The 27800-nt window shown below is 43.7% G+C and overlaps 1 protein-coding gene across 1 annotated transcript in view; it reads right to left on the bottom strand.

Annotated features, from left to right (window-relative positions):
- The window catches only part of DPYD (dihydropyrimidine dehydrogenase), a 3292815-nt gene that overhangs the window by 2766526 nt on the left and 498489 nt on the right, over positions 1-27800 (bottom strand). Inside the window, exon 3 of the mRNA XM_086954704.1 lies at positions 7550-7632. Within this exon, the coding sequence (XP_086810830.1) occupies positions 7550-7632 (83 nt within the window). The remainder of the gene's footprint in view (positions 1-7549; positions 7633-27800) is intronic.

The raw sequence follows: 27800 nt of genomic DNA, 5'->3' as shown, positions 1-27800 counted from the left end.
CTCTGTTACCGGGGCCTTAAAACTTAAGCGTTGTTGGGTGGGTCATGTTTTTCATTCGCCTGCTATGGGTAAGAAAAATGGAGTTGTGTTACTATGTCACAAAAAGTTAAATGTTTCTCTTGTTTCTCAAGAATGTGATGTTGAGGGTCGATGGGTATTAGTTAAGTTGAATATTGATAAGATTCATGTGGTTATGTATAATGTTTATTCTCCTAAGGGCATTGATAGATTGTTTTGGCCTGCCGTATCTGAAAAATTGGCTACTATTACTGATGATTTTTGGTTATTTTTGGTGGTGACTGCAATCAAATCCTAGATCCTATTTTAGACAGAAATTCTAAAGTCAAGTTATCAACTTCCACAATGCATGCTCAACTCACTGCTTCTCTCCACAATAATGCCCTTGTTGATATTTGGAGGTTATGTAACCCTGATCTTAGAGAATACAGTTTTTATTCCCCCTCTCATCACTCACAATCCTGTATTGATTATCGCTTTCTGTGAGTCACTAGCCCAACTTACCCTCCACTCAGACATTGGATCCATTTTAATTTCAGATCACGCTCCCGTTTTTGTAGATAACAATCTCATTCCCTTTTCCCCCCATCCTGGGCGCTGGAGATCCAATAACTCTCCTCTCCTTGTCCCTTCCTTTTGTACCAAATTTAATACTTTTGCTACGGAATTTTTTGACATCAATCAAACCCCTGACTCCCCTTTTGTGATGGTACGGGATTCTTTTAAACAGCTGCTAGAGGTTTAATTATTAATTTTGTGTCTCAAAAGAAGAAGCAAGCACAAACCAAATCAGCTCAACTTTTGATAATATTTAAAAAACTTGAATATCTCTATTACAAGTCCAACACTGAGTCATCCCTTAAAAAACTCATTGATACTAAATTTGCTTTTAATAAATTTACCACAACCGCTGCTTCAAACTCTTTACTGAAGTGTAATTCTCGATATTAAGGCGGTCAAAATAAAATGGGGAAATTATTGGCCAATTATCTTAAAATACGGAAAATCCGACAGAAAATTGAATCGATTTAGGGCCCCACTGGCTCATCCTTGTTTAAGGATAAAGATATTCTAAACAAATGTGTTTTTTTTCTATGAAACTTAATACACTCCTGAAACGCCTACTGATTCGGCTGATTTACTTTCTTATTTCCAGACTATTCCCTCACCTCCCTCTGCCAATGTCTACTTTCATTCCCTGGACTCTGATATCTCTCTTTCAGAACTCTCTCGAGCAGTTTCCTCATTGAGACACGGTAAGGCTCCTGGCCCTGACGGCTTCACCATTGAATTTTATAACTCCTTTGCCTCCCTTCTACTTCCAAAATTACTTACACTATTTCAGTCCTTTTCTGATTCAGGTCTTCTCAAGGGTCCTTTCAGGAAGCATTGATTTGTTTAATTCCTATGGATGATAAGGATCATACTTTATGCAAAAATTATCGTCCTATTTCATTAGTAAACACTGATTATAAAATCTTTGCAAACATTTTAGCCCTTAGAATGGATCCTCTTCTTCCTGACTTAAATGGCCCAGAACAGTCAGGCTTTGTTAAAGGCCGTCTTTCGTCCGATAATTTGCGTGTGTTTTTTAATATCTTAAGTAAAGCTCCTTCACTTTCTTATCCTCTGGCTACCATCTCCTTAGATGCTGAGAAGGCTTTCGGTAGGATTGGCTGGGATTTTTTTTTCGACCCCTTGAGTGGGCGGGATTTCCCCCCAAATGTATTTCTCTCATCTCCTTACTCTATTCAAGCCCTCACGCTTCGATATTTGCAAACGGTATGGTTTCAGATTATTTTCCATTACAAAGGAAATGAAACAAGGGTGTCCTCTGTCCCCTTTATTGTTTGTTCCAGCTTTAGAACCTTTTCTCACTAAAATTAGAAATGATGGTAATATTTCTGGCTTTCAATTCGGTTCTCAACAAGTTAAACTCTTGGTCTACGCCGATGATATTCTTTTGTATTGTTCTGATTCTCAATCTTCTCTTCTGTTTTTCTACAACAGGTCTCCTCTTTTTCTAAAGTTTCTGGATATCATCTTAATATCGTTAAATGTGAAATTTTACCCTTGAACTCTCTCTGTCAAAAACATCTTTTCGAACACTCTGGTTTCTCTTGGCAGCCTTCGAAAATTAAATACTTAGGAATTTGGTTTGCCCCGCTTCTATCTGATACTCTTAAAATACATTTTAATTGCATTTCTAAAAAACTAAATGCTGCCATTACACGTTGGAATCCCCTTTTTCTCTCTTGGTTGGGGTGTCTTGACTCAATTAAAATGATGCTCACACCAATCACATTATACACCCTTTCTATGATTCCTATTCTCATTCCTTCTCATTATTTTAAAACAATCGACTCCATTCTTCTGAAATTTTTATGGAAAGTTAAACGCTCTCGTATTGCTATTGCTACCTTGAAAAAAGATAAATCTATGGAGGACTTAAGTTTCCTGACTTTAAGACTTACCACAAAGCCTTCTCCTTGAAACAGGCTGCTCGATGGCTCTCATTTGACCTTCCTTTCTATCCTCCTCTCTGGCTTCAGATAGAATCTTCCTTTCTTACTCCTTTTGACTTTCATGAAATACTAGCCTTTACTTCAAATGTGACCTCCCTGCGTAATCCCATCATCTCTTATTCTCGTAAACTTCTTACTCCTTATTCGGCCTCCTCTTATCCATCTACTCTTTCTACTCATTTACAACCCATTTGGCACAATAAACACATTAAGATTCAAAATTGTTCAATTTTTTGGAAGTCTTGGCATTCTCGTGGTTTGAAGTGGATCTCCCAGCTCATTTCTTCTAATCTACCCCTTTCTTTTATGGACCTACAATCACAATTTTCTTTGCCCTCCTCTTCTCGCTTAGAATATTCTTCACTTTGTCCTGTTCTTCTCCAATATCTTCATTTGCTTCCCACGACTAATGGCATTCCCGATCCTCTTCATCCCATTTCTTCTGCGTTGGATAACCCTCCATCTGCATCCTTTCTTTATAAATCCTTTCAATGCGTGGTGGATAGAGTTAAATCCAAAGTTGAGTTGGCCTGATTTCTTGCAGGATTGGTCCATTCCCTTATGGGACAAGATTTGGTTGAAACTACATAAGACCTCTAGAGCTGCCAATACCACTCAAACTCTGTATTTCATTTATAACTGTATTTGATTTACCCCACTTGCTTTATCGACCTTTTCCTCTGATACTCCTCTCACTTGTTGGTCCTGTTCATGCCCTTCTGCAGATTTAAAACACATGCTATTTGAATGCCCACCCATCTCCCGTTTTTGGAGACTGGTATGGACTCAACTTCAAAAGATTTTTTAATTTCAATCCCCCTTCTCCATTGTAAATATTTTTCTAGGTTCCCTCTCTCCTATCTACCCCCAAGTCTTGCAACATTATGCTTTATTAGACCTCTTGATAGCTATTGCTTTTCATCTTATCACCTCCAATTGGAAACAAGCTGCTGTCACTTTTCGAGCTTGGTGGAATGTGGTTTGTTTCCACCACAGGCTTGACACTAATTTTGTGACCCCCATTTCCCTTGCAATCAAACGTGATCTTCTATGGCTTCCTCTAACCACTTATTGTCCCAAGTTGCTTCCTCGACACCCTCTTCCCAGATTGCAAATGCTGAAGTTCGGAAACCTCCATGATTCCTTCCAATGCCTTTTAATATTTATTTTGAATGTATATTTCTCATCTTTTTCAATTATTCTGCTTACAATGTTTTTCTCTTTATTGTCTAATTTTTGCCTTGTATTTTTTTGCTAATACATGATATTTTATTTTGTTCTTGCATACATGAGATGTTTCTACAGGATTGTACTTTTTGATTGTTTTTTCACTTTCTGTCTTTGCTTCATTATCTTTCAATAAACTCAAACTTAAAAAAAAAACTCTTGAAATAATATATAATACTTTAAGAAGCATGTTTTCGCTTACTAATATTGCACCACACGACATTTCTAGCATCATGGGGAGGCTTGCGTATGTGCTTTTATTAACAGTAACTCGAGTTACCTAAAATGGACGCTGCAATGCGGGAACTTTTCTGCGCATTTGTCTGTCACACTCACGTGACGTGACACATTCTTTGCTTGGTGGGAAATCTTTGCTTCTGCGCACTAGAACTAAAGATGGTTGCTCTATGTTTTCATGTGCTAACACTTGCATTGCTGCTATTACTAAATTGTTCTTTCTGCTTAACTCCTAATGCTATAGTTAAAATAAAGTAATGGGAATAGAGTAGAGATAAGTGGTATACAGTGCATTCAGTTATTCTTTGTTCTAAAACTGTTCTTTTTGATTTTTCTATTAGCTCGTGTTCGGACCAATCAAGTACAATGTTGCTCCATCTTGGTTCCTGTGACTGCTCATGTGCTGAATTATCCCGAGTCCACAAGCCATGGCATTGAACGGGTGTCAGTGACAGTCTTGCCTACGATGCACCTGGGAACCCGACCTTATTTAACTAACTCCAAGAGGAAGACAATTTTATACATTGTTTAACATTTTATTTACTATTAGAACATCCATTGTTGGGCGGAATAAAATGCATGGGAAAATAAAGTTATGGGTGGGAAAGATAATTTACATTATGGAATCAAGTGATCTCATAATTGGTATGGTGTAATGACCTCTCGTCTTTTGACCAATCAAATTGATGGAATACACACATTTGCAACATTGGGGGTAGTACACTGCCCTAGAAAATGGTATAACTAAGTTAGGCTTAGCTAGTTAGTTTGCCCGACTTGTCCGAATGGCTGACCTGTCACTGACCCAACGCACTCAATAGGCGATCGAGAGCAGAGATGCTGGCGGAGCACTCTGTCGGAAGATTCGGTAACCCAATTGGGGTTCTGGGAAGGAGTTCGATAACCCAATTGGGGTTTTGGGGAGAGTGTACGATAACCCAATCGGGGTCTAACTGTTAGCTGCAGAGAGGGTTGTAACGCTGGCGTTACACTTTAGCTGTGGGTGCCGGTCCTAACCTACGGTGGTCCTGTCCTGATCCATTTTGGTCCGTACTTATCCTGATTCTGATCTGCACCTATCCTGTCCTGTTGGCACCTGAACTATCGGGAGTCCTGTCCTTTATCCCAGCCTGTGGCCAAGGTTTGTCTTCACACCATTCTAGGTAAATATAAAGTTGCGTGGGTATGTTATTGTACTATTTCCCTTTTCTTACCCTTCCTATGTTTCAATGCTTAAAGAGAGTCTCGTAATATTTTCACATCATCTTGCTTTGATTATATTCATGCTAATTGAACGAGCTTTGATTGAATTGGTATGGACTCTGACATTTAAGAATTTACATAGATAAAGTGTTTAAATCTTTTCCCGAGTCTGTGGGTATTTTATAAATGAAAAGGTTTATTTTATTGCCTATTATGCTAACACCCTTGATCCCTTAGGACTCTAGGTATCAGTGACTAGGATTGGTAAGTCAATTGGTTTAGGTCCTACATGGTTTATTAGGAAACTTCTGATTAAGCGTAGGTTTACCTGTTCAAAGTGTGTATGTGTTTATGGGTCCAGATAAGTATGGTAAAAGGAGCAGGTGAGCCTGCGCTCTATCAGAGTCCAACTGGTCTATTGGTCAAAAGGATGCTTACCATGTACTGTAATGAATGTTCACATCACACAAACATTCACACAAAAAGTAAAGTACACAAAAAGCTTTGGATTAAACACTTTAAGCAGCTTGCTTAAATTAACTATATTTGAGGTATTTCAAATGCAATCAATTTATTATAGCCTCATAGCCCGCTGTAGTGGGCTATACCTGCTATTAAAGGCCCGCTCCAGCGTTAAAGGCCCGAGCCGTAGGCGAGGTCCTTTAACAATGGAGCAGGACTTTATTAGTCAGTATAGCCCAGCTATGAAGGGCTATAAGGCTATTAGAACATTCTGCCACTAGAGGGCAGATTATTCTTACAAATAAAACAAAAGCCTCTCAAAGCTCAAGGGGATTGAAATCACCTCGAGCTCCGAGAGGCCTTTGTAAAACATTGGAATGTTGCTATGCGGGCCTTTACCCACCCGCCCGTAGAAGCACGGGGCACTCCATTATCTTCAATGGAGTGCTCCGCATTCGAATATTCTAATGTCATGTACACATATAGATTTTTAACTATAATGATTTACCAGGGTATTTTCTCCTTAATTCATTACCTTTTATTAAATTTTTTTCAGATTGAAATGGTTATATATATATATATATATATATTTAATTATATATATATATATACATATATATATATATATATATATATATATATATATATATATATATATATATATATATATATTTAGATAGATAGATAGATAGATAGATAGATAGATAGATAGATAGATTAGATAGATAGACAGATAGACAGATAGATAGATAGATAGATAGATAGACAGACAGACAGACAGACAGACAGACAGACAGACAGACAGACAGACAGATAGATAGATAGATAGATAGATAGATAGATAGATAGATAGATAGATAGATAGATAGATAGATAGATAGATAGATAGATAGATAGATAGATAGATAGATAGATAGATAGATATTGATATATGTAGCAATATCAAAGAGTTTGTTTCGGATTTACAGATCCTTAAAACCACATACATTGAACAAAAACACATACTCGTATACAAAATGAGAATTAAAACCAATAAACAATATTAAAATAGCATGAAACAATACATACTATGGATCTCAATATAAAAGTTCAGCAACAGGATTAAAATGCATTCCTCATTCAACTTCACTTCCAGCTTTGAGCTTCCATTTGACGACCTAATGAGTTCCTTTAGTTCCATCAGCGACACCTTTTGACGCGCAAACTTCAGTGAGCTCTGGCCTCAACAACATTTACTTCATAGAGCTTATAACTTTCTGTTTTCCTTTTTACAAACACGGACCTACAAGTCCCAGTCAGAAAAGGGCCTTGAATAAAAAGCAGGTCTGGCTAGAGCTGTCAAACATCGGAGTAACTGGAAACAATGAAGGACACCATTACAGCAGCTCTGGCTCTGTAAAAGGTGATACAAAGTCAGGCAGCTTTCACGTAAGGAACAGAATCTCCAAACGCGCTTAAAAAGTGCGAGTTTTAACTTCATTTGACTGTTTTACAAAACCCGGCCATTTTTTTTCAGCACTGTCATACAAATCACAAAAAACACATATTCCCTTGATACACTTTTTACACGACCCATGTAAGGTTCGAACGGACAATTTTAACTTTCTTTTTGCGGTTGTGGATACCTATAATCCTCCAGCCCTTAAGCAGTGCAAGTAGCAAATTAAACATGTGCATGGTATTTTGTGCAGCGACACTGTATGTTTGTGCAACTCCAATGCCAGCGCATGGACTCCAGGGAAACCTCTCCAATGACAAATGAATTCCGCAGAGAACAGATCTGAATGCTGGCAATGGGCTCATTTGTTCCCCCAATAATGAGGAATGGCTTTTCCTTCACCACGTCTGTTAGCGTTTCCATGGTGATTCTGACTTACCTCATTGCTTCTCGCAACGCTCCCCGTTCGCCGAGAGTTGTGTGTTTGATGTCATCAAAATTATTTTCAAGCTTCTCGCAGCCCTGTGGAGATAATAAAAAGGCCCACAGGTTAGTCTGAAAAATATATATGCTGCTGTCCATCTACCCATCAATTTTACCCATGTCCACGTACACACATTTTTTTAAGTGTTCTTACAGACATACATACCCATCTTCATCAAGTTTTTCAAAGCGAGCAGCCGAGCTGCGAACAACACTTGAGTGATGTGCAAGAGTTGCTACCAAACCTTACTTCAGCAATTTAGGGTACACAATATTTCATCAACTTCAAATGTAAACAAACATTTGGATAGGCAACAATCTGATGGTGGCAAGCTGGGGTAGTGGATATTATTATTATTTTTTAAAAGCTGCTGCAAGCGTATATGCCCAAAAAATATATGGAAAACATTCTGCCACCTAAACATGGCTGCCATATGTTTGCAAGAAAAATTTTAAGTAATTTTAGCAGAACAGTGTGAGCGCTTGCAAGCAAGTATGGGTTCGTACAAACGTTATAGAAACCCTTATTTAGGTTTAATGCACATCAAAGGACAGTATGATTTTATTGGTACAAAGAAAATGTAGTGTTTAGCAGAATTACCGTAACCTGAAGACATTGACTAGACAAGACAGGATGGCTAAAAAAGATAGAAGGATAAAAATGGAAAGAAAAATGATAATTTAAAGTACTGGCCCCCCAGTCTTGCTACTAAAGAGCTCTAGGTTGATTTGAACATGTGATCAGGAATCATTCATCATGCATGAGATCCAATGGTTGAAATCGGCTGATCCATTGCCCCATGCTTTATACAACAATAAGCCACTCAATTAATCAGTGGTGGCCGGCACAGTGAAGCGGGTCAGGGCACTGCAGGGTGGGGGGGAAGCTGACAGACAATGGAATAGGTAATATTTATTTATTTAACTATACCTATTCCATCGCCTGTGGACTTCCCCCCACTCCCACCACGCCCCACCCCCGTTTCACCCCCATCGCGTATTTCTGTGCCGGCTGCCGCTGCTATTTATCTATATATGTATGCATTTGTTATTTGTGATATTTTTGTTACATGAGGCTGGCTGGATGGCTATAGCAGTTTCTAAGCCAGACCGAAAGTGAAAGATAGGTATATCAGAAGCATGACCTGATGACAAAGACAAGTATGTACCATAGTACTCCTCTTGAATTTTTTTTTTTATAGCATTGCATGCCTTTTTTTGGAACGCCCTGAAATAGAGATAAGATGGTAATATTAATTTATAATTAGTAAAAAAAAAAAAAAGTTCTGTGTTCTCCTTGACTTTTGCTAAAATGGACTTGTATGTTTCGGGGCAGAGTAGCAAAGGCCCCAGCCCTTTAGGGGACCACCATTCATCCCAAGGCCAATACATATTTGTGAGATATGGAAGACTCAGTGATCCGTCATCATATCGTGCAAGGGGTGCTTATTTTGGATTACTCCACTGGACAACACCGAGCACTTTGAGAAAATGGTTTTGGGGTGCAAATACACATATTCAGCTTTATTTGTTTCACATTTTAAACGTTTTAAATAAAAAATGATTTGTTTTAATTATGTATTTGATACTTCCGGCACTAGCATTCTGGCAGTACAAGACAAACTGATTTTAAACATGAATTCATACAACATAATGCTTATGTGAAGAAAATAGATGTACAAATAAAGATGTTTTCAGCTCACACAAAAAACTCAAGAACTGACAGTCTCTTCTCAGCCCAACCTCTGAGAAGAGGTTTATTGGTTTAGGGGTAAAGCATCGATAGCCCAGGACAGAACAGACCGTTCTTTGCATATATTTTGCAGCGTTTAATTAGAAATCCTGTCACTGCTGAATGAACACATCTTCTTAGGCGAGAGACTATTTTCAGAAGGAAAATTGTACATTCTAAAAACGCATCCTCACTGACATCCTAGTTTTGTATCAAAGTGAAACCACTTACTCACGGTCGTTTGGAGCGGGTAGTGGTAAGGTAGGTTGCGGTAAGTGTCATGCTTGAGAGTTTGTTTTAGATTCGCTCTGTATCTGGGATGTATTATTATTTTTTTCCTAAATCAATATGCTTAGGGCCATTTTCAGCAACTGAAAAGCTAAAACGGCAATAATGGGCTTGATAATATGCCGTAGAGAATTCCAATAGAAGCCCATGGTAACACCAGAACATGGGCTTCAATTGGAATTCTGTATGACATATTATCAAGCCCATTATTGCAGTTTTAGCTGCCGTTTCCTGCCGCTAAAGCGGCGATAATTTTAACGCGGTTCCTTGATGATATGGCCCTCACTATGTAATGTTAGAATGTAGGGCTGTCATGAGGGGAACCTTGCGGAGTTTGTACATGGTGCTGGATTAGACGGCTGCTTTGCTGTCTGCTCCTGTTGGTGGTTGTTTCAGGTGTCTTGTTTTCTTGTAATGAATCTACTTATTGGATCCACTGCTGTCTGCCTCTTCACTACATAAATTTGGCGACGCGCGGGAGAAGGTAAAAAGAAGGCACCACTCATCAATATTTCAAAATTGCTTACGTTGTGCTGAAGACCCGTTTTGTTCGTGCAGCTGTTTCTACTAATACCAGGGTCGTCGGCTCATTGAACTATGTCCTCCGACTTCTGGTAGGATTTATATTTTTAGATTTTGCGCTTCCTCTGCTTCTCCACTACATTCTGGTCGCTGTACTACACGTGTGTAAGTAGTGTTAGTATGCGTTTATACTAACAAATGCATCATGGTCCTAGGGAGGGTGACGTCTCGGGTGCAGCTCATACAATGTCCCGGGGTGTGCATTCGCTGGACATTTGTGTTTGCTATTAGAGGGTGGTGCATGGCTTCCACCCTGTGATAGCAAATACGTGTTCGACTACTTGAAGCGAGAGGATGAAAACCTTGTATCGTTGTAATAGAGGGGATGTGGATTGTAAAAATGGAGAGAAAAGAACAACAACAAAAAACGGGGTCTCACCCGTTGTTTTCAATGAGGCCACTGCCGGCTCTCTGTAGGACTGGGGATCTTAATGTCACATGTAAATTAGGCGTGGAAGGGCACAGAGACGTTTTGCAGCCTAGGGGAGCACCACCTTCCCGGGTATTGTTTACTAATTGTTCGGGGGTTCGGGGCCAACTAAAGACCGGGAATCCTAAGATGCGTGGTATTTAGTATAGGTATTTCGGCGCCTCTTGGTGAAATTGCGCAAAGTGTGACGTTTGAAAAAGTATATTAACGGTGCTCAAAGGTGTGGAGAACCACTAAACTCCACAAACACAAAGCCTAAGCTCTATACAAAATCTATTTCACTCCCAAGCACACGTTACCTGTTGTAAATGGTTTCCCCGTTAGCTATTTAAGCTGTGTTGGCTCTGATACTCGGGAGCTTCCTATCGCACTTGGTAGATGACAGGACGTTTATGAGGTGCCGTAATCTGCAAATTTAAAGAATACTATGTGAATAGCAAAGGACATTTGGATCTGGACATAGAATCTGGAATAACGCAACACAACTTGGAACCCCAATGTGGGTTGGAAATATCACCACATTTCAAATCTCAACACTTTGAAAGATATAGCCTTGATGAAGTGGCGGGATCACGCCCCAATTGCAACAAAACACGTGTTGGCTGTGGCTGAAACCAAAAGAATAAAAGCCTGAAAAGAAAATTGTTTACATTTTGTTATTTGAAAATTTATGTGTCTTTACTTTAACGGGGAAACCATTTACAACACGTAACGTGTGCTTGGGAGTAAAGTTGAAGTCCGGGGATTGCCACACTCCGGGTCTTTATTTAAATGTGCAGGGTGGGCCTCGGCAGTCCCTGAAGCCTTTGTGGTCCTAAGTAGTGCCTTATTTGTTCTGTAATCACACAGACACTACTTGTGTTATGAAGTGATACACTCGTAGAACTCTTGGAGTTGTATAATTACCCAGGCTTCATTTGTCTAATAGTCAGTTAGATTATGTTTGGTAGGTGCACTCTAATATTAAATAATGTTGTCCCTAAAATCTCCTATAAACAGAAGATTTTCACAATAAATAAAAGACAAGTGTTGTCAGAAAAAGAAGACCTATAATCTCAGTTATTTATTTATTTGAAAAAAGTAACCTTTATTAAAACAGAAATTAATAGAAATGTAACTTTAATATAAAACGTGGGTTGGACTCCAGTGGAATCAGCGTTGGAAACCTGCAAGATAAAAATGAAACATAAGTATGTGTACTATGTGGAAGAGGTAAAGAAAGATAGTCCGAATAAAAGGACCATAGTGAGAATGTAAGGGAGGGGGAGTGGGTGGAAGGGAGAAAGGGAGGGAGAGTCAAAAAAAGAGAGGGAGGAGGAGACAGAGCGTCAGCCTATTGAACCCAGCCCTTAGTGTTTACCCTCTGTCACCCGTTTGTCTAGGACGCTGGGGTTTGCGAGAAAGAGTGTGGTCCAGCAAGTCTTTAAAATTAAATACATGAGGCCAGAGATTATAGGCCATAATATGAAGGAAGGGCAATAACATTATCGCCGCTTTAGCAGCAGGAAACTGCTGCTAAAGCGGCGATAAGGGGTTGATAATATGCACTTGTGAATTCCCATAGAAGCCCAGGTTCTGTGTGAACCTGAGCTTCTAGGGGAATTCACAAGGGCATATTATCAACCCCTTATCGTCGCTTCAGCTGCAGTTTCCTGTTGCGAAAGTGGTGATAATATTATCGCCGTTCTTTGATAATATAGTCCTACATTATTAGCTACTGGAAAATCGCTTGGATGCACCAGTGCACGCAGGGTGCTGCACCCTTCCCCCGCATTGTGCTCAATAGGTCTTGCACACCGAGGTGTTACTGGTCACCTGCCACCACTGATGTGTCCCACGACTTGTTGGTGCAAGCTCCTAGTCCGGGGTACATTTTTATGGTAGACCAGTTCTCTGGTCGGGGACGGTGTCTTGATACCACAATGGTAGGTGTCAGAATGTCATGGCATCATTGCGGGGTTCAGCTTCCGCTTCGCCCTTCTTGAGGCAATCAATGAAAAGGGAGAAACCATTTAATGGTGGAAACATCTGGAGGTAAATAAAGGTTTTTTTCAAGCTTGATAGAAAATAGAGTTGTGTGCATCCTTTGTTTTTTGAAGTACGATCCACCAACTGTTAGTGGTAATCGTTTTTCAAAGAGGAGTTGGAGTTAGGGAGAATACACAGGGTTAAATAATAATATGCTATACCAAAGTTCATATAGAAAGGAACAGAGCGCATGCTAGAAGCATAATGTGCGTGTGTAATGCAGTGGCGGGAGCCTGTGTGCATGTACACTTAGTAAGGAGCTCACTAAATTGTCCTAAAAGCCAACACCACGTGTCTGTAGAGCAGCACTGCTCACTGGCTCAGGCCTACAGTACAGTCCAGCAGGTCCTTAAAATTAGAACGATGTGACTGAATGAGGTCAGAGATCACATTATTGCGCATGGCAACATTACTTTTTCGAACGTGCGCACTCAATCAATCAATCAATCACTGCATATCTAAAGCGCGCAACATACCCGTGAGGGCCTCAAGGTGCTGGGTGGGCAGCTACTGATCGAAGAGCCAGGTCTTGAGGAGTCTTCTGAAGGCCAGCACGTCCTGGAACTGTCGTAGGCTGGTGGGGAGAGCGTTCCAGGTCTTGGCGGCGAGGTAGGAGAAGGATCTGCCGCCGCCGGCGGTTTTCCCAATACGAGGAACTGAGGCGAGGGCGAGGCTGGCAGAGCGGAGGCTGCGTGTGGGGGTGTGGAAGCTGAGTCGGTCATTAAGGTATGTAGGTCCGGTGTTGTGTAGCGGTTTGTGTGCATGAATGAGGAGTTTTAAAGTGATCCTCTTGTTGACCGGGAGCCAGTGTAGACCTCTCAGATGGGGTGTGATGTGGCTGCGTCGGGGGACTTCGAGGATCAGTCATGCCGAGGCGTTCTGGATTTGTTTGTCGTCGTCTCAGGAGCTTGGTTGTTGTTCCTGAGTAGAGGGCGTTCCCATAGTCGAGTCTGCTGGTGACTAGGGCCTGGGTGACGGTTTTTCTCATGTCGGGGGGTCCATTTGAAGATCCTGCAGAGCATTCAGAGGGTGTTGAAGCAGAAAGAGGAGACAGCGTTTACTTGCTTGGTCATGGAGAGTGCGGAGTCAAGGATGACCCCCAGGTTGCGTGCATGGTCGGTGGGTTCCAGGGCAGTGCCTAGCAATGTGGGCCACCACGAGTCGTCCCAGGCTGATGCGGTGGGTCCGAGGATGAGGACCTCCGTCTTGTCTGAGTTCAGCTTCAGTCTGCTGTCCTTCATCCATTCGGCGACGGCCTTCATTCCTCTGAGGAGATTGGCTTTGGCGTTGTGGGGTTCTTTGGTGAGGGAGATGATCAGCTGGGTGTCGTCGGCGTTGGAGATGATGTTGAGGCTATGTTGTTGTGTGACATGGGCGAGCGGTGCAATGTAGGTATTGAACAGCGTCGGGCTGAGGGAGGATCCCTGAGGGACGCGTAGATGATCTCTGTAGTTTTTGAGCAGAAGGGTGGGAGGCGGACGCCCTGGGTTCTGCTGGAGAGGAAGGATGTGGTCCAGGCCAGGGCCTTCTCTTGGATTCCGGCGTCATGGAGGCGTGCAGCTAAGGTATGGTGGCAGACCGTGTCGAAGGCTGCTGATTGGTCCAGGAGGATGAGGGTGGCTGTTTCTCCCTTGGCCATCAGGATCCTGATGGCGGCGATGAGGGTGGTCTCGGTGCTGTGGTTGCTGCAAAAACTGGATTGAGAAGGGTCCAGGATGTTGTTGTCTTCGAAGTAGCGGGTTGTCTGTTTGTTGACAATCTTCTCTGTCACTTTTGCCAGGACCGGGAGCAGGGTGATGGGCCGGAAGTTCTTGAGGTCCTTGGGGTCCGCCTTGGGTTTCTTCAGTAGGGCGTTGATCTTGGTGTGCTTCCAGCTTTCCAGGAAGGTTGCTGTCTCGAAGTAGATGTTGATTGCTTTCCGGAGGTGAGGTGCGATGGTTGTGCTGGCTTCGTTGAAAACGTGGTGATGGCAGGGGTCGGATGGGGATCCAGAGTGGATGGAGTTTATGGTTTTGATGGTGTCTTCATCGCTGACGGTGGGCCAGGCGGTCAGGCGGCTGGTGCGGGTGGAGGTCGCGGGTGGTGGTCTCGGTGGTGGGTGCAGGGGTGTCAGAGTTGAAGCTGTCGTGGATGTCGGTGATCTTGTGGTGAAAGAAGGTGGCCAGGGAGTCGCACAGGTCCTTTGATGGTGAAATGTCATGGTGTTGGAGCTTTGGTTGGAGAGTTCTTTCACAATGCTGAAGAGTTCTTTGGTGTTGTGTGCGTTGTTGTCTAGGCGGTTCTTGAAGGCGGTCCTCTTGGTGGTCCTGATGAGTTGGCGGTGTCTGTGGGTGGCGTTCTTGTGGGCTGTGTGGCTGTCTGGTGTTCAGTCGTGGAGCCATTTCTTCTAACAGCTTTCCGGCAGGTGTGCTTGGATGTCCAGAGGTCTTCGGTGAACCAGGCGGCTTTCTTGTTGGTGTGGTTAGTTGTGGAGATCTTGAGAGGGGCGAGGGCGTTGGGGCAGTCATTGAGTCTCACTCAGGGTGATGAACCCCACCCCTCCTGCAGAACTGCCCTCAACAGGTGTCTGTAGGGCAGCGCTGCCCCTAGGCTCAGGCCTACCTTATGGTACAGCAGGTCTTCAAAATGAGACAGATGAAGTGTCAGCAGGGCAGAGCTGCCCGCTGGCTCAGGCCTACAGTGCGATCCAGCAGGTCTATAAAAAAAAAGAATGAGGTCAGAGATCACATCATTACATACGGCTATATCATTTGTTTGCACCTGCGCAGCCTGGCTGAAGTACCCCACCCCTTTCGTCACATCGCGCTCAATTGGAGGCCTTGTGCACCCAAGCCACTCTGCTTACCTGCTGTCATTGTTGTGTGAGCAAACCCTACGGGCAGCAGTGCTCACAATTCAGATGAAGTGTTGATTGCAGGACAGTGTACACCTCATGGATCCCTTTCGCAGACGACGGGCACTGGGGCTCACAATTTAGAACGCGTGTTGATTGCCAGGATGGTGTACACCTCATGGATCCCTTTCTTTATTTTATTGCGCATTGTGATATGCGAGGGGGATGTGGCATATCATTTGAGGTAGTGTGGAAGAAGGAGGACGTGTGGTGGTGTGGTTATCCTATTTATACGTTCACAAAGTGGGCTGGGCTTTCGTACGCCAGGCCAGCGTAGGGGTGTTGTTAGACCTGGTACCTTTCGCGTGGGACTCCCTTCCATTTTTGCTGATGCCTCATGTATTTTTGCTGGTGTTAGATGCTCTGGGCACTGTGCCACTGCTGTCCAGTGCCACAGTGCAAGTGCTTCCTATTGTAAATTGATGTATTAATCAGTAGTTCCATGTTTGGGTATTTGATTTACTTGTCAGACCCTAGTACAGTGCACTGAGTGTGACCAGGGCTTGTAAATCCAAATGCTGCTGGTGGGCTTGCAGCACTGGTTGTGCAACCCACAGAAGCAGCCTTGTAAAATGTGTCTAAGGTCTGCCATTGCAGAGCCTGTGTGCAGTATGGTACTGTCATGCTGACTGGGCAAGTGCACCCACTTGCCAGTCCCTAAACCTTTCCTTTCCTTCATATCAGTCACCCCTATAGTAGGCCCAAGGGCTGGGTGCATTGTAAGTATAAGCTAAGATATGCCCTGTGTGTGTGTGGCATGTGCTGATAGTGAATTACAGCCATTTTTGTTTTTCTCTATTGCACGGCTACCTGTTCTCCATGAGCCAGAATGGGCAGTTAGATTATTACATTCTTATAATCCTATCTGACTCTGAAAACATGGTGGAAATTCGAGTTTAGTATGCCTGGACTCAGAATGATAACATACAACTTTTAGTGAAGTTGATTTTAACATTCTGTTTTTGAAAAAAAAACTTTTAGAAAGTAGGTATTTTCTTGTCTAACCTTTCAAGCCTGCCTCTGTTAGGTTGTGTATTGCTTGTCTGGAGTTTGTGAGTGACAGGGCTGGGAGATTCCAAGAGACAGGATGAGTAAGCCCTTTGGTGAATAGAGAGATCTGCATCTAGATGGGAGGGAGGAGTTGCACCTGAACCTTGAATAGGGCTGGGCATGCCTTCAACAATGCTGGCTCCACCTCCTGGGATGCGGCTGATGTGTCTGTCCTGCACACTGAAAGAAGAGAAGGAGTCCTGTCAACAAAGTGCTCCAGGTCTGTACTTTCCTTCCACAATGCTAGCTCCACCTCTTGTGAGGAGTCTGATGTTTCTGCCCTGCACTGTGAAAGGAAAGAAGTCTGGTAAACGGAGTGCTTCAGAACTGGTTTGGACTACAAGAAGAAACCTTTACTAAGGAGAGGAACCTGAAGAAACTGAGGAGAGACTATTCCTAAGCTGAAGTGCTGCTTAGGAGATTGGCCTGCAGTTGTTGCCTTACTGCCAAAGGAAGGAGAAAGGAACGTAGTGTACTTTGCTTTCAACTTTCACGGATCTCCAAGTGCTTGAAAAAGAGCTTGCCACCTGCTGAAGTCTCAGGGACAACATACTTCACCCCATCTCCCCGAAGTTCTTTGGAAGTGCCTGCTGCTGTTTTGGGTCTTCAGTGGGACTGAGTGTCGCAAGGGAGCGCGACTCAACAAAGAAGCGTGTCGTCGTCGCTGCTGCTGCCGTCGCACCTCTGAACAAGGGTGTTGCCACTGGAGTTGTCACACTGCACCACATCGAGAGAAGCATCTCGCAACGAAGAGGAAGCGTGTCGCTATCGCTGCTGCCTGCCGTTGCACTTCTGAACAAGGGTGTTGCCGCTGGAGCTGTTGTATTGCACCGCATCGAGAGAAGAGTCTTGCAATGAGATAGAAGTGTGTCGCATTCGCTGTTGCTGCCGTCGCACTTCTGAACAAGGGCGTCGCTGCTGGAACTGTGGTATTGCACTGCATCGAGGAAAACGCCTCGCATCCCCCGAGAAACGCACCGCCGTCAGAGCTGCTGCCTTCACTTTTCTGAACAAGGATGTAGCCGCTGTAGTTGTTGCATCATGCGGAAGCTTCGCGCAAATGTGGGAGAAGACTATCGCAGCTGAAGCTGTTGCCGTTGCATCGCTGAACAAGAGTGTCGCCGCTGCTGTCCACGCATCGAACCGAGAACTTCTCGCATCCATGGAGAAGCGTGCCACATCTGGAAGATCTTCATGTCTTTATTTCTTTGCACCAGAACTTTGCCGCATTTCCCTCACTGCAACATTACTTGTTGTGGAAGCGCAACGCATCGTACGGTACATTGACGCAAAGGGTTGCATCTTAAGAACTGAACTGAACTAAGCTGAAGCTACCATCTTAAAGTAATAGTATTGTTTATTTTTGTCGTTTATGGTCTTTTGGTAAATCTATATATAAGTATACTTATTTTTGATATAAAACCTTGTGTGGTGTCCGTTTGTAGTGTTGTCACTGGGTTACTGTATGTGGTCATAAATGCTTTACAAACTGCCTCTGAGATAAGTCTGTCTGCTCGTGCCAAGCTACCAAGGGGGTGAGCAGGGGTTATTTAGGAGTGTAATCCCCTTATCCTGACTAGGGGCAAGGGTCCCTATTTGTCACAAGTACCTACCTGTGCCAACTGGAGACCTTCAAATCTAACATTGGTGGTCAGCGGTGAGGATTCTGGACTTGCATTTGTGACTTATATACAGTGATTGGTGAACACTACTTACTGAATGCAGACCATAACACAACCACATACTTTTTGGTAGATTCCTTTTTGGATGTTCTATTTTTGAAAGATGCCAGATTCAGTTTTCATGGAGAGAGCAGAATCCATAGCTTCTGTTGATTGTGAACGGGAAGAAGAGAGGCTGGAAAGCTACAAAGTTAGACACATGAAGAACTTCTACAAGAAATTCAATGTTTCCACTGTTGGGTGCACAAAGAAGGAAGAGTTCTACAAGGCGCTGAGGGGGCCTGGGTAGAAGCAAAGAAAACCCCTGAAATTGAGGAGGGGGATGACAATGCAGATGTTCAACAGGAAGAGCAATTGGGCTCAGGAGGAAAGAAGGTACCTTCCCCCATAGGTAGCAGTGCTTCTGGCAAGAGTCTGTCTCCAGAGGAATTGGAGGACAGAGAGAGATCCAGGAAGCACGAAATGGAGATGACCAAGTTCAAGGTGAATACACAACTTGAGATAGAAAATAGGAGATTAGATATTAGATATAACTTACAAGTTTACCACTCTTTCCACCCCCAATGAAATGGGTTGGTAGAAAGGTTTAACCGAACCCTGAAAGGCATGATAATGGGTCTTGAGGAACCCATGAGCCATAAGTGGGACATCTTCTTACCATGCCTTCTCTTTGCATACAGTGAGATGCCACAGAAATCTCTAGGGTTCAGTCCCTTTGAGCTTCTCTATGGACACCCATTCAGAGGAACTCTGAGTCTGGTCAAGGAAGGCTAGGAGCAATCTCCCAGGAAACCTCCACAGGATGTATATAGCTACATGCTGGCCTTCAGGAACCAGACTAGGCGTTTCAGGCAACTCGCTGAGGCGAATCTGGAAGCCAGCCAGGAGGAGATGAAGCGGTGGTACGAACAGAATGCCACTCTGGTAGAGATTCGGCCTGGTCAGAAAGTATGGGTCATGGACCCAGTGGATTGCGCACTCCAGGATAAGTAGACCGGAACATTTGAGGATGTGGAGTGTAAGAGTCCTGTTACCTACTTAGTGGACTTGCGGTCTCACAGGAACCCCTTGCTGGTCTTTCATGTGAACCGCCTTAAGCCCTACTTAGAGAGGTCTGAAGTGGGCATGCTCTTAGCAACAGATGCTGGAATGGAGGAGGAGACTGAGCCTCTTCCTGACCTCCTGTGTGAAACAGAGCAAGATGGGTCAGTGGATGGTGTAAACCTCTCTTCCACCCTGACTCCTGAGCAACGGAATGACAGTTTTCTGATCTGTTCTCCCTGGTTCCTGGTGTCACAGATTGTTGCATCCATGATGTGGACACAGGAGACAGCTTACCTGTGAAGCACAAATCTTACAGGGTGACTGACAGGGTGAGAGCTTGCATTAAAAGGAGGTCTCAAAGATGCTTGCATTAGGAGTGATTGAGTCCTCTCACAGCCACTGGGCCAGCCCAGTGGTCTTGGTCCCAAAGGCTGCTGCATTGGGTGCCACACCAGAACTCCGGTTCTTTGTGGACTACAGAGAGCTCAATTCAGTCACGAGGGCTGACGCACACCCCCTCCTCAGAGCTGATGAGCTTATTGATTGGCTAGGGGCTGTACAGTACCTCAGCACGTTTGATCTAAAGTCTCGGTACTGGCAGATCGCCTTGACCGATGGGGCAAAGGAGAGGTCAGCATTTTCCACACCAGATAGGCACTACCAATTTTGGGTTATGCCCTTTGGGATGAAGAATGCCCCTGCCACCTTTCAGAGATTGGTCAACCAGGTGTTGGCTGGAATGGATGACTTCAGTGCCGCCTACCTGGATGACATCGCAGTGCTCAGCGCCAGTTGGAAAGAACATCTGCGCCACCTCTGGGAAGTGTTGTTGGCACTGCGGAAGGCAGGCCTCACGATCAAGGCGAGTAAGTCCAAGATCGGGCAGGGTTCTGTGGTGAACTTGGGACACCAAGTGGGAAGCGGCCAGGTGGCGTCCCTTCAGCCCAAGATTGAAACCATCCTGGCTTGGGAGCCCCCCAAAACCCAGACAGAGGTGAGAGCCTTTTTAGGACTCACTGGGTAATACAGGAGATTTGTCAAGTGGTATGGCAACATTGTTGCACCCTTGACAGAGCTGACTTGCAGGAAGCAGCCCAAGAAAGGGATTTGAACTGACACCTGTCAGAAAGCTTTTGAGACCCTGAAAGCTACCATGTGCACAGCGCCCATGCTCCTGGCACCCAACTTCTCCAGAGAGTTTATCGTTCAGACAGACGCTTCAGAGCATGGTGTGGGGGCTGTTTTGTCACAGATTGAGGAGGGCCTAGATCAACCTGTAGCCTTCATCAGTAGGAGGTTACTTCCACCGAAACAAAGGTGGAGGGCTATTGAACGTCAGGCAATTGCTGTCGTCTGCACGCTGAAGAAGCTGAGACCATACCTGTTTGGGACTCACTTCCGGGTTCAGATGGACCACAGGCCCCTCAGATGGTTAATGCAGATGAGTAGTGGGAATCCAAAGCTGTTGAGGTGGTCCATTTCTGGACTGGGGATGGATTTAACAGTGGAACACCACCGCCCTGGTACAGAACACGCTAACGCTGATGGTCTGTCCAGATATTTCAGCCTTAGTGATGAGAACTCCCAGGAGGTAGGGTCGTTCTCCCCACATTTCGGATGGAGGGGACACGTGTTAGACCTGGCACCTTGGCATGGGTCTCCCTTCCATTTTTGCTGCTGCCTCGTGTGTTTTTGCTGGTGTTAGATGCTTTGGGCACTGTGCCACTGCTGTCCAGTGCCACAGTGCAAGTGCTCCCTACTGTAAATTAATGTATGAATTATTGATTCGATGATTGGATGGTTTGGTTTACTTGTCAGACCCTTGTACATTGCACTGAGTATTTATTTATTTATTTATTTATTAATTTGCTTCTATAGCGCAAGAATCGAGCCCGGAAGGGTTATCTCCGCGCTTTGACTGCAGCAAGTGGCAAAGATACTATACAGATAGCCAGAGAATGCAAGAGGGGACAGCCTTTAATTATGTCTCCATAAACAGATTAGTTTTTAACATTTTCCTAAATGTAAGGTGATTGGAGGTCTGTCTGAGGCTGAGCGGCAGGTTATTCCACAAAGCCGGCCCCACTGAAGAGAGGGCTCGGCCGCCTTGTCTGGTTTTTTAAATAAAAGGTGGTTTAAGCAGGAGTTGGTTACTTGACTGTAGATCTCGTTCCGGTTTGTAGGGCTGTAGTAGTTTAGCTAGGTAGTTGGGGCCGTTTCCAAATAGACATTTATGTACAGTACAGCAGATTTTAAATTTAACCCGTTGGCGTATTGGGAGCCAGTGTAGTTCTCTCAACAGGGGTCCAGAAGATGTTCTTGGAGGGGCATTCAGAATCAGTCTGGCCGCCGTGTTCTGGACCACCTGCAGTCGATTGATGGCATCCTCATTGGCTTGTATCAGAAGCCCATTGCAATAGTCGAGACGACTTATTACAAGGGCTTGTACCAGGGTCTTCCTGTAAGTGTCCGGTAAAAGAGGAAAAACTCGCCTGAGTAGTCCAATGGTGTGAAAGCAGGCACCTGCAATTACATTTGCATGTTCTTTTAAGGTTAAGTTTTGGTCCAGTTTCACACCCAGATTTTTGATGGTGGGTTTTGGGGAGGGTACAGGTCCCAAATCCTGGGGCCACCAATCAGGAGACCAGAGCATGCTAGCTTTCCCAAAGAGCATCACTTCTGTCTTCCCGACATTACACTGGAGGTAGTTGGAGGCCATCCAGTTGGAGATGGCCCTGATACCTTCCGCAAAGTTTTCCCTAACATTAGAGTCCGGGGCATGGAAAGGGTAGAGGAGTTGAGTGTCGTCGGCGTACGACACTGGTGTGAATCCGTACTTCCTCACAATCTCAGCAAGGGGGGCCACATACACATTAAATAATGTGGGGCTTAGACATGAGCCCTGTGGCACCCCCTTAGTGAGCGCCCTTGAGATGGAATGATAGGGGCCCAAGCTGACAGATTGTGAGCGGCCAGAGAGGAAGCTTTCCAACCATGCAAGCGCCTGACCTCTAATGCCCACTCCTTGTAGTCGGTTCAACAGGATTTTATGTGATATAGTATCGAAAGCAGCTGACAGGTCTAACAGCACCAGAATCATCGAGCCTCTATCCTGTGACATCTTGATGTTATCAGTCAAGGAGAGGAGTGCAGATTCGATGCTGTAGTTGGGCCTGAACCCAGATTGAGATTGGTCCAGGCCCCCTGTTGCTTCGATAAAACTGGAGATCTGGGTGTTGACAAATTTCTCAGCCAACTTGGTCAGGAGGGGCAAAAGAGAGATAGGGCGAAGGTTAGAGAGTTCAGTCCAGGGAGAGGTGGTATTTTTACGTATCGGATTCACAATTGCCTCTTTCCACTGTTGCGGGAGTTTACCTTCTTTGAAAGAAAGGTTGAGGATTTTTGTAATAATTGGGCATAATGATCTGCTCAGGCTGTTGGTTAGCCTAGCAGGGAGAAGATCATGAGGAGAGCCAGATTTCATATTCTTCAGAAGCGTAAGTATTTCGTTCTCTGTAACTTCTGGAATGACTTTAAAGATCTTTATGGGAGTTTCTTTGCATAAGGTAATAGGGTCTTCCGAATTATTAGGGTGTTTGGCCAGGATTTTATTGTAAATGGTGTCAATTTTGTCCTCAAAGAATTGGGAAATATTATTGCACAGTGCTTGTAAACCAAATGCTGCTGGTGGGTTTACAGCACATGTTGTGCCACCCACAGACGCAGCCTATAAAAGTGTGTCTAAGGCCTGCCATTGCAGAGCCTGTGTATAGTCTAGCACGGTCATGCTGACTAGGCAAGTGCACCCACTTGCCAGTCCCTAAACCTTCCCTTTTATTCATATCAGACAACCCTATGGTAGGCCATGGGGCAGGGTGCGTTGTAAGTATAAAGTAGGCCATGCCCTGGTATGTGTGACATGTCCTAATAGTGAATTATAGCCAATTTAGTTTTTCACTATTGCAAGGCTACCTGTCCTCCATAGGCCAGAATGGGCAGTAAGATTATTACATTTTATAATCATAACAGACTCAGGGAACATGGTAGAAATTAGAGTTTAGTATGCCTGAACTCAGTATGATAAAATACATCTTTTAGTGAAGTTGGTTTTAACATTCTATGTGTGAAAATGCCACTTTTAGAAAATAGGTATTTTTTTGTCTAACTATCCAATCCTGCCTCTCCTAGGTTGTGTATTCCTTGTCTGGAATTTGAGTGACAGGGCTGGGGGATTCCAAGAGACAGGATGAGTGAGCCCAGTGGTTAATAGAGATATCTGCATTTAGAGGGGAGGGAGGAGTTGCACAGGGACAACAGACTTCAACCCCCAGCTCCCCAGAGTTCTTTAGAAGTGCCTGCTGCTGTTTTGGGCCTTCTGCAGGACTGCGTGTCACAAGGAGCTGGAAGCGCGACTCAAGAGGAAGAAGTGTCGTGGATGTCACCGATGTAGCTGTCGTATTGCACCGCATCGAGAGAAGCGTCTCGCAACGAAGAGAAAGCGTGTCGCTGCTGCTGCCCTGGCATCGTGGATGTCTCCGCTGTAGCTGTCGTATTACACTGCACCGAGAGAAGTGTCTCACTATGAAGAGGAAGGGTGTCGCTGTCACTGCTGCTGCCGTCACATTGTGGATGTCTCCGCTGTAGTTGTCTATAGTGTAAGTAGCAAGGACCCCCTGATTAGATATAATAACTTACATTTCAGGGAAAAACAAACGTGTGCATAACATCAGAAGAACAACAGGAAAAATGAAGCCTTGAGAACTATACCAATTAATTTTTAAACTTCAAAGGCCGTCCGAGCAAGCAATCCAGAAATCTATACTCGGCATTTCCCTTTAACACGCAGAGGTAAGCCTCAAAATATTATATATGGAGGTAAATGTGTGACACACCTTAATTCGGTTTAACCATCTAAGTGCTCGTAGTCACCAATCTAGAGAGCATCACCTATGGTCTTTGAAATTGAATGTTTTATCAACCTTATTTCATAGTAACCTCTTTGGTTCTTTAAGTTGTGTGACACACGTTAATGAGGTTGGCTTAGGGCACTCGTTCCCTACCCCTTATTTGAAAGGCCTTTTCATGTCATTTCGCCATTTCCATGGCTTTTCATCCGGTAATTTCAATCGGTAACTTTACATTACAAGTAGATTGAGTTACCAATGACTGAAAACTTCGAGATGTCTCCAACTCCATATCTCAAAGTTAATACTAGGTTTCCCAATGTCTCCTCAATTATGCAGGGAGTCATTACAACTGCTTAGATACATGTAAATTAGTTCTGTAACTTGTTTTTGCAAATGATACATTGCTTAAAACATGTAGGAAGGGTTGTTGTTGCAATACAGTGTCTATGTCTATGAATTGTTTATAGGATCTATACATTTTACTGTGTATATAAGTAAAAAATAATGTTGACGAATATACTTTTTATATGCTGTTATTATGTGTCTTTTTAGGTATACTTTGTGGCTCCTGAAGAAGGCGTTGCTTTGAACGCCGAAACGCGCGTCGAATATTAATTGCCACCCCTTTTTTTGTAATTTTAAGTGACTGTATAATATATTGTTGTTATAACTTTTTCTTTCTTTCTTTATGTAATGATTTTATTTTGAAATGGAAATGTGTTTAAATGTTATATGAATTTTTCTGTGTAATTTTTGTCGATTTTAACTGATTATACAAATTAAAAGTGATACATAATTTTTTAACAATTTTGTTAGAATTTCTTCCTTTTGCAACTACCCTCCTTATATTCTTCTGATGTTATGCACACGTCCGCTGTAGTTGTCACCTTGCACCGCATCAAGAAAAGCATCTTACATCCACGGAGAAGTGTGCTGCTGTCGGGGCTGGTGTTACCGCATCACGGAACAAGGGTGTCGCCTCCGCTGTTGTCAAATAGAGTGGAATCGTCTTGCAACGTCGTAGAAGAGTGTCTCAGCCAAAGCCGCTGTCATCACATCACGGAACAAGGTGTCGCTGCTGCAACTGGTGCATCGAGTCAAGACTTCTCGCATCATCAGAGCAGCGTATCGCATCAGGAAGAACTTGAGCATCTTTATTTCTTTGAACCGGATTGTGCCGCATTTCCATCTTTACAACACTTTTGTTGACCTGCGTGTCGCATCTTAAGGTACATTGATTCAAAGTGTCGCATTTTAAGAACTAAAAAGAACTAAGCTAAAGCTACCATTTTAAGTACAGTATTGTGGATTTTTTTTGTTTGTGGTCTTGAGTCAAATCTATATAAAGAATACTTATTTTTAACATACAACTTGTATGGTGTCCATCTGTAGTGTTTTGACTTGATTACTGTTCGTGTTCACAAACGCTTTACACTGTGTCTGAGATAAGCCTGTCTGCTCATGCCAAGCTACCAAGTAGGTGAGCAGGGGTTATTTTAAGAGTGTACCCCCTTACCCTGACTAGAGGCAAGTGTCCCGATTTGTCACAAGTACCAAGTAGAGATCCTCAAATCTAACAAGAAACATTTGAGAGAAAGACAGGTTATTTTTCCAGACTCGCTACAATACAGGACTCTTCAGCATTTGAAGACCATGGGTCTATAAAATGCTCTCCAGTATGGGGGCACAGGAGAGGTTAAAGAGGAAGTGAATCCTTTGTAAGAAACTGAAACTGTCCTGGAAAAAGTCATTGGGCCCGATTCACAAAAGTAATCTGAGACAAAATCCTAACTTTACGACTTTTAGTATTCACAAAAGGCATTTATGAGTAGTAAAGTTATGATTTTGTCTCAGTTAAACTCAGTTATACTTCAGGAGCAAAAGGCCTCTACAAAGAGGCCCTGAAAAAAATTCCACAGATTAAAGCATATCAAAATGAGGGATTACTTTGCAAATCACATCAAGCACTCAGGTAATTCAGCCAAAGAATTTTTCAAGATTTTAAAAACCTTCACTAATCCTACAGCCGCAGACAGCACGTGTTTTCCCTCTACTGCTCTCTGCACAAGCCTATCAGACTTTTTTGATGAATGATTCAGAATATCTAATCTGCATTTTCCTCTAAGGCCCTACCCCTGAATCCTTTGCAAAACCCAACCCCTGACTCCCTCGGTGTCTTGTCAGAATTTCTTCCTCTGTCTATTAAGGAGTCTTTCAAGGAGCCTTCCAAGTGCAAACCTGGCTCCCCTGGAGATCCGTGTCCTGTACGGTTCTTCAGAATGCTGGCCCCTTGGCTAAACCCCATTCTAAATCATATTTTGAACTCCTCATTAAAATCTGGTATTTACCTGAAGCATGGAAACATGCAGTTCTGTTGCCTTTCTAGAAGAAGCCTGAGGTCGACCCAGCTGAGCCATGTAATTTTAGACCTATTTCGTCGCTACCAGCTCCGGAAAAAAATCTGGAGAAGGCAGTCCAGAAGCAATTAGCTACAGTTCTTGAAATGAATGGCCTCTTATATGACTCACAATAAGGTTTTAGGGCTGGGTACAGCAAGGAGACCGTGCTTCTTGAAGTTGCCCAATCTGGGCGAGAATGTGTGGATCAGGGCGCCTCAGCTATGTTGGGCACTGAACCCACTTTTGTTCAACATCTAGCTCTCTCCTCTGGCTACTTTCGTTGAGTCTTCAGGCATAACGGTGGTTTCTTCTGCTGATGACATGCAGCTGGTGTTCTCTTTTAAAGAACTATTAGCAGTCGTTCTTCACAGCTTCTAGGAGTACCTGAAAAACATCCATGCATGGATGTATGATAATTACCTTAAACTTAACGCAGAGAAGGTGGAAGTCTTGTTCTTCAATCAGGCATTGCCTCCACTATCAAGCCTTTTGTGGCCTTCAGAGCTGAATCCACCACCTACTCCAGTGGATTCAGTGAGGAACTTGGGATTCAGATTTGACAAAGACCTCTCTTTTAAGACACAGGTGCTTCATGTATTGGCATTGTGCTTTTGGAAATTAAGGGCCATTAGGAAATTCATACGTTTTCTGCCAGAGGAAAGCCAGAGGATTACAGTCCATGCATTGGTAACCTCACAGCTGGACTACGCGAATAGCTTGTATGTGGGGCTGTTAGTCTACCTTGCCTGCAGGCTACAATAGTTCAGAATGCGGTGGCTAGACTGATTAGGCAGGTACCCCTCCAGCATCAAATCTCTCCCTACATGAGACACCTCCACTAGCTTCCATTTTCCAGTAGGAGTGAGCTTAAGTCACAGATTTTGGCCGTTAGAGCCACAAGAGACCTGGGGCCAGGCTATCTCAGGCAAAGGTTCCAGCTATGTCATTAGGTTTGGGCCTTGAGATCTAACCACCACAGATTTCTGCGGGTTCCACACTTTTCTAAGGGTAGGCTAGGTGGCAGATCCTTTGCAGTGAAAACAGCAAAATTGTGGAACGCTCTGCTGGCCCATATCCGTCTGACTGAATCGGAACCTGATTTTAGGAAAGCGTTAAAGCGTTAAAAGCCTGGCTATTCACCCAGTCATAAGGGTAGACTTAAGTCCCACACT

The sequence above is a fragment of the Lissotriton vulgaris genome, chromosome 1_1, assembly GCF_964263255.1.
Source record: "Lissotriton vulgaris chromosome 1_1, aLisVul1.2, whole genome shotgun sequence".
Lineage (NCBI taxonomy): Eukaryota > Metazoa > Chordata > Amphibia > Caudata > Salamandridae > Lissotriton > Lissotriton vulgaris.
This window is presented reverse-complemented; position numbering and strand designations above follow the sequence as displayed.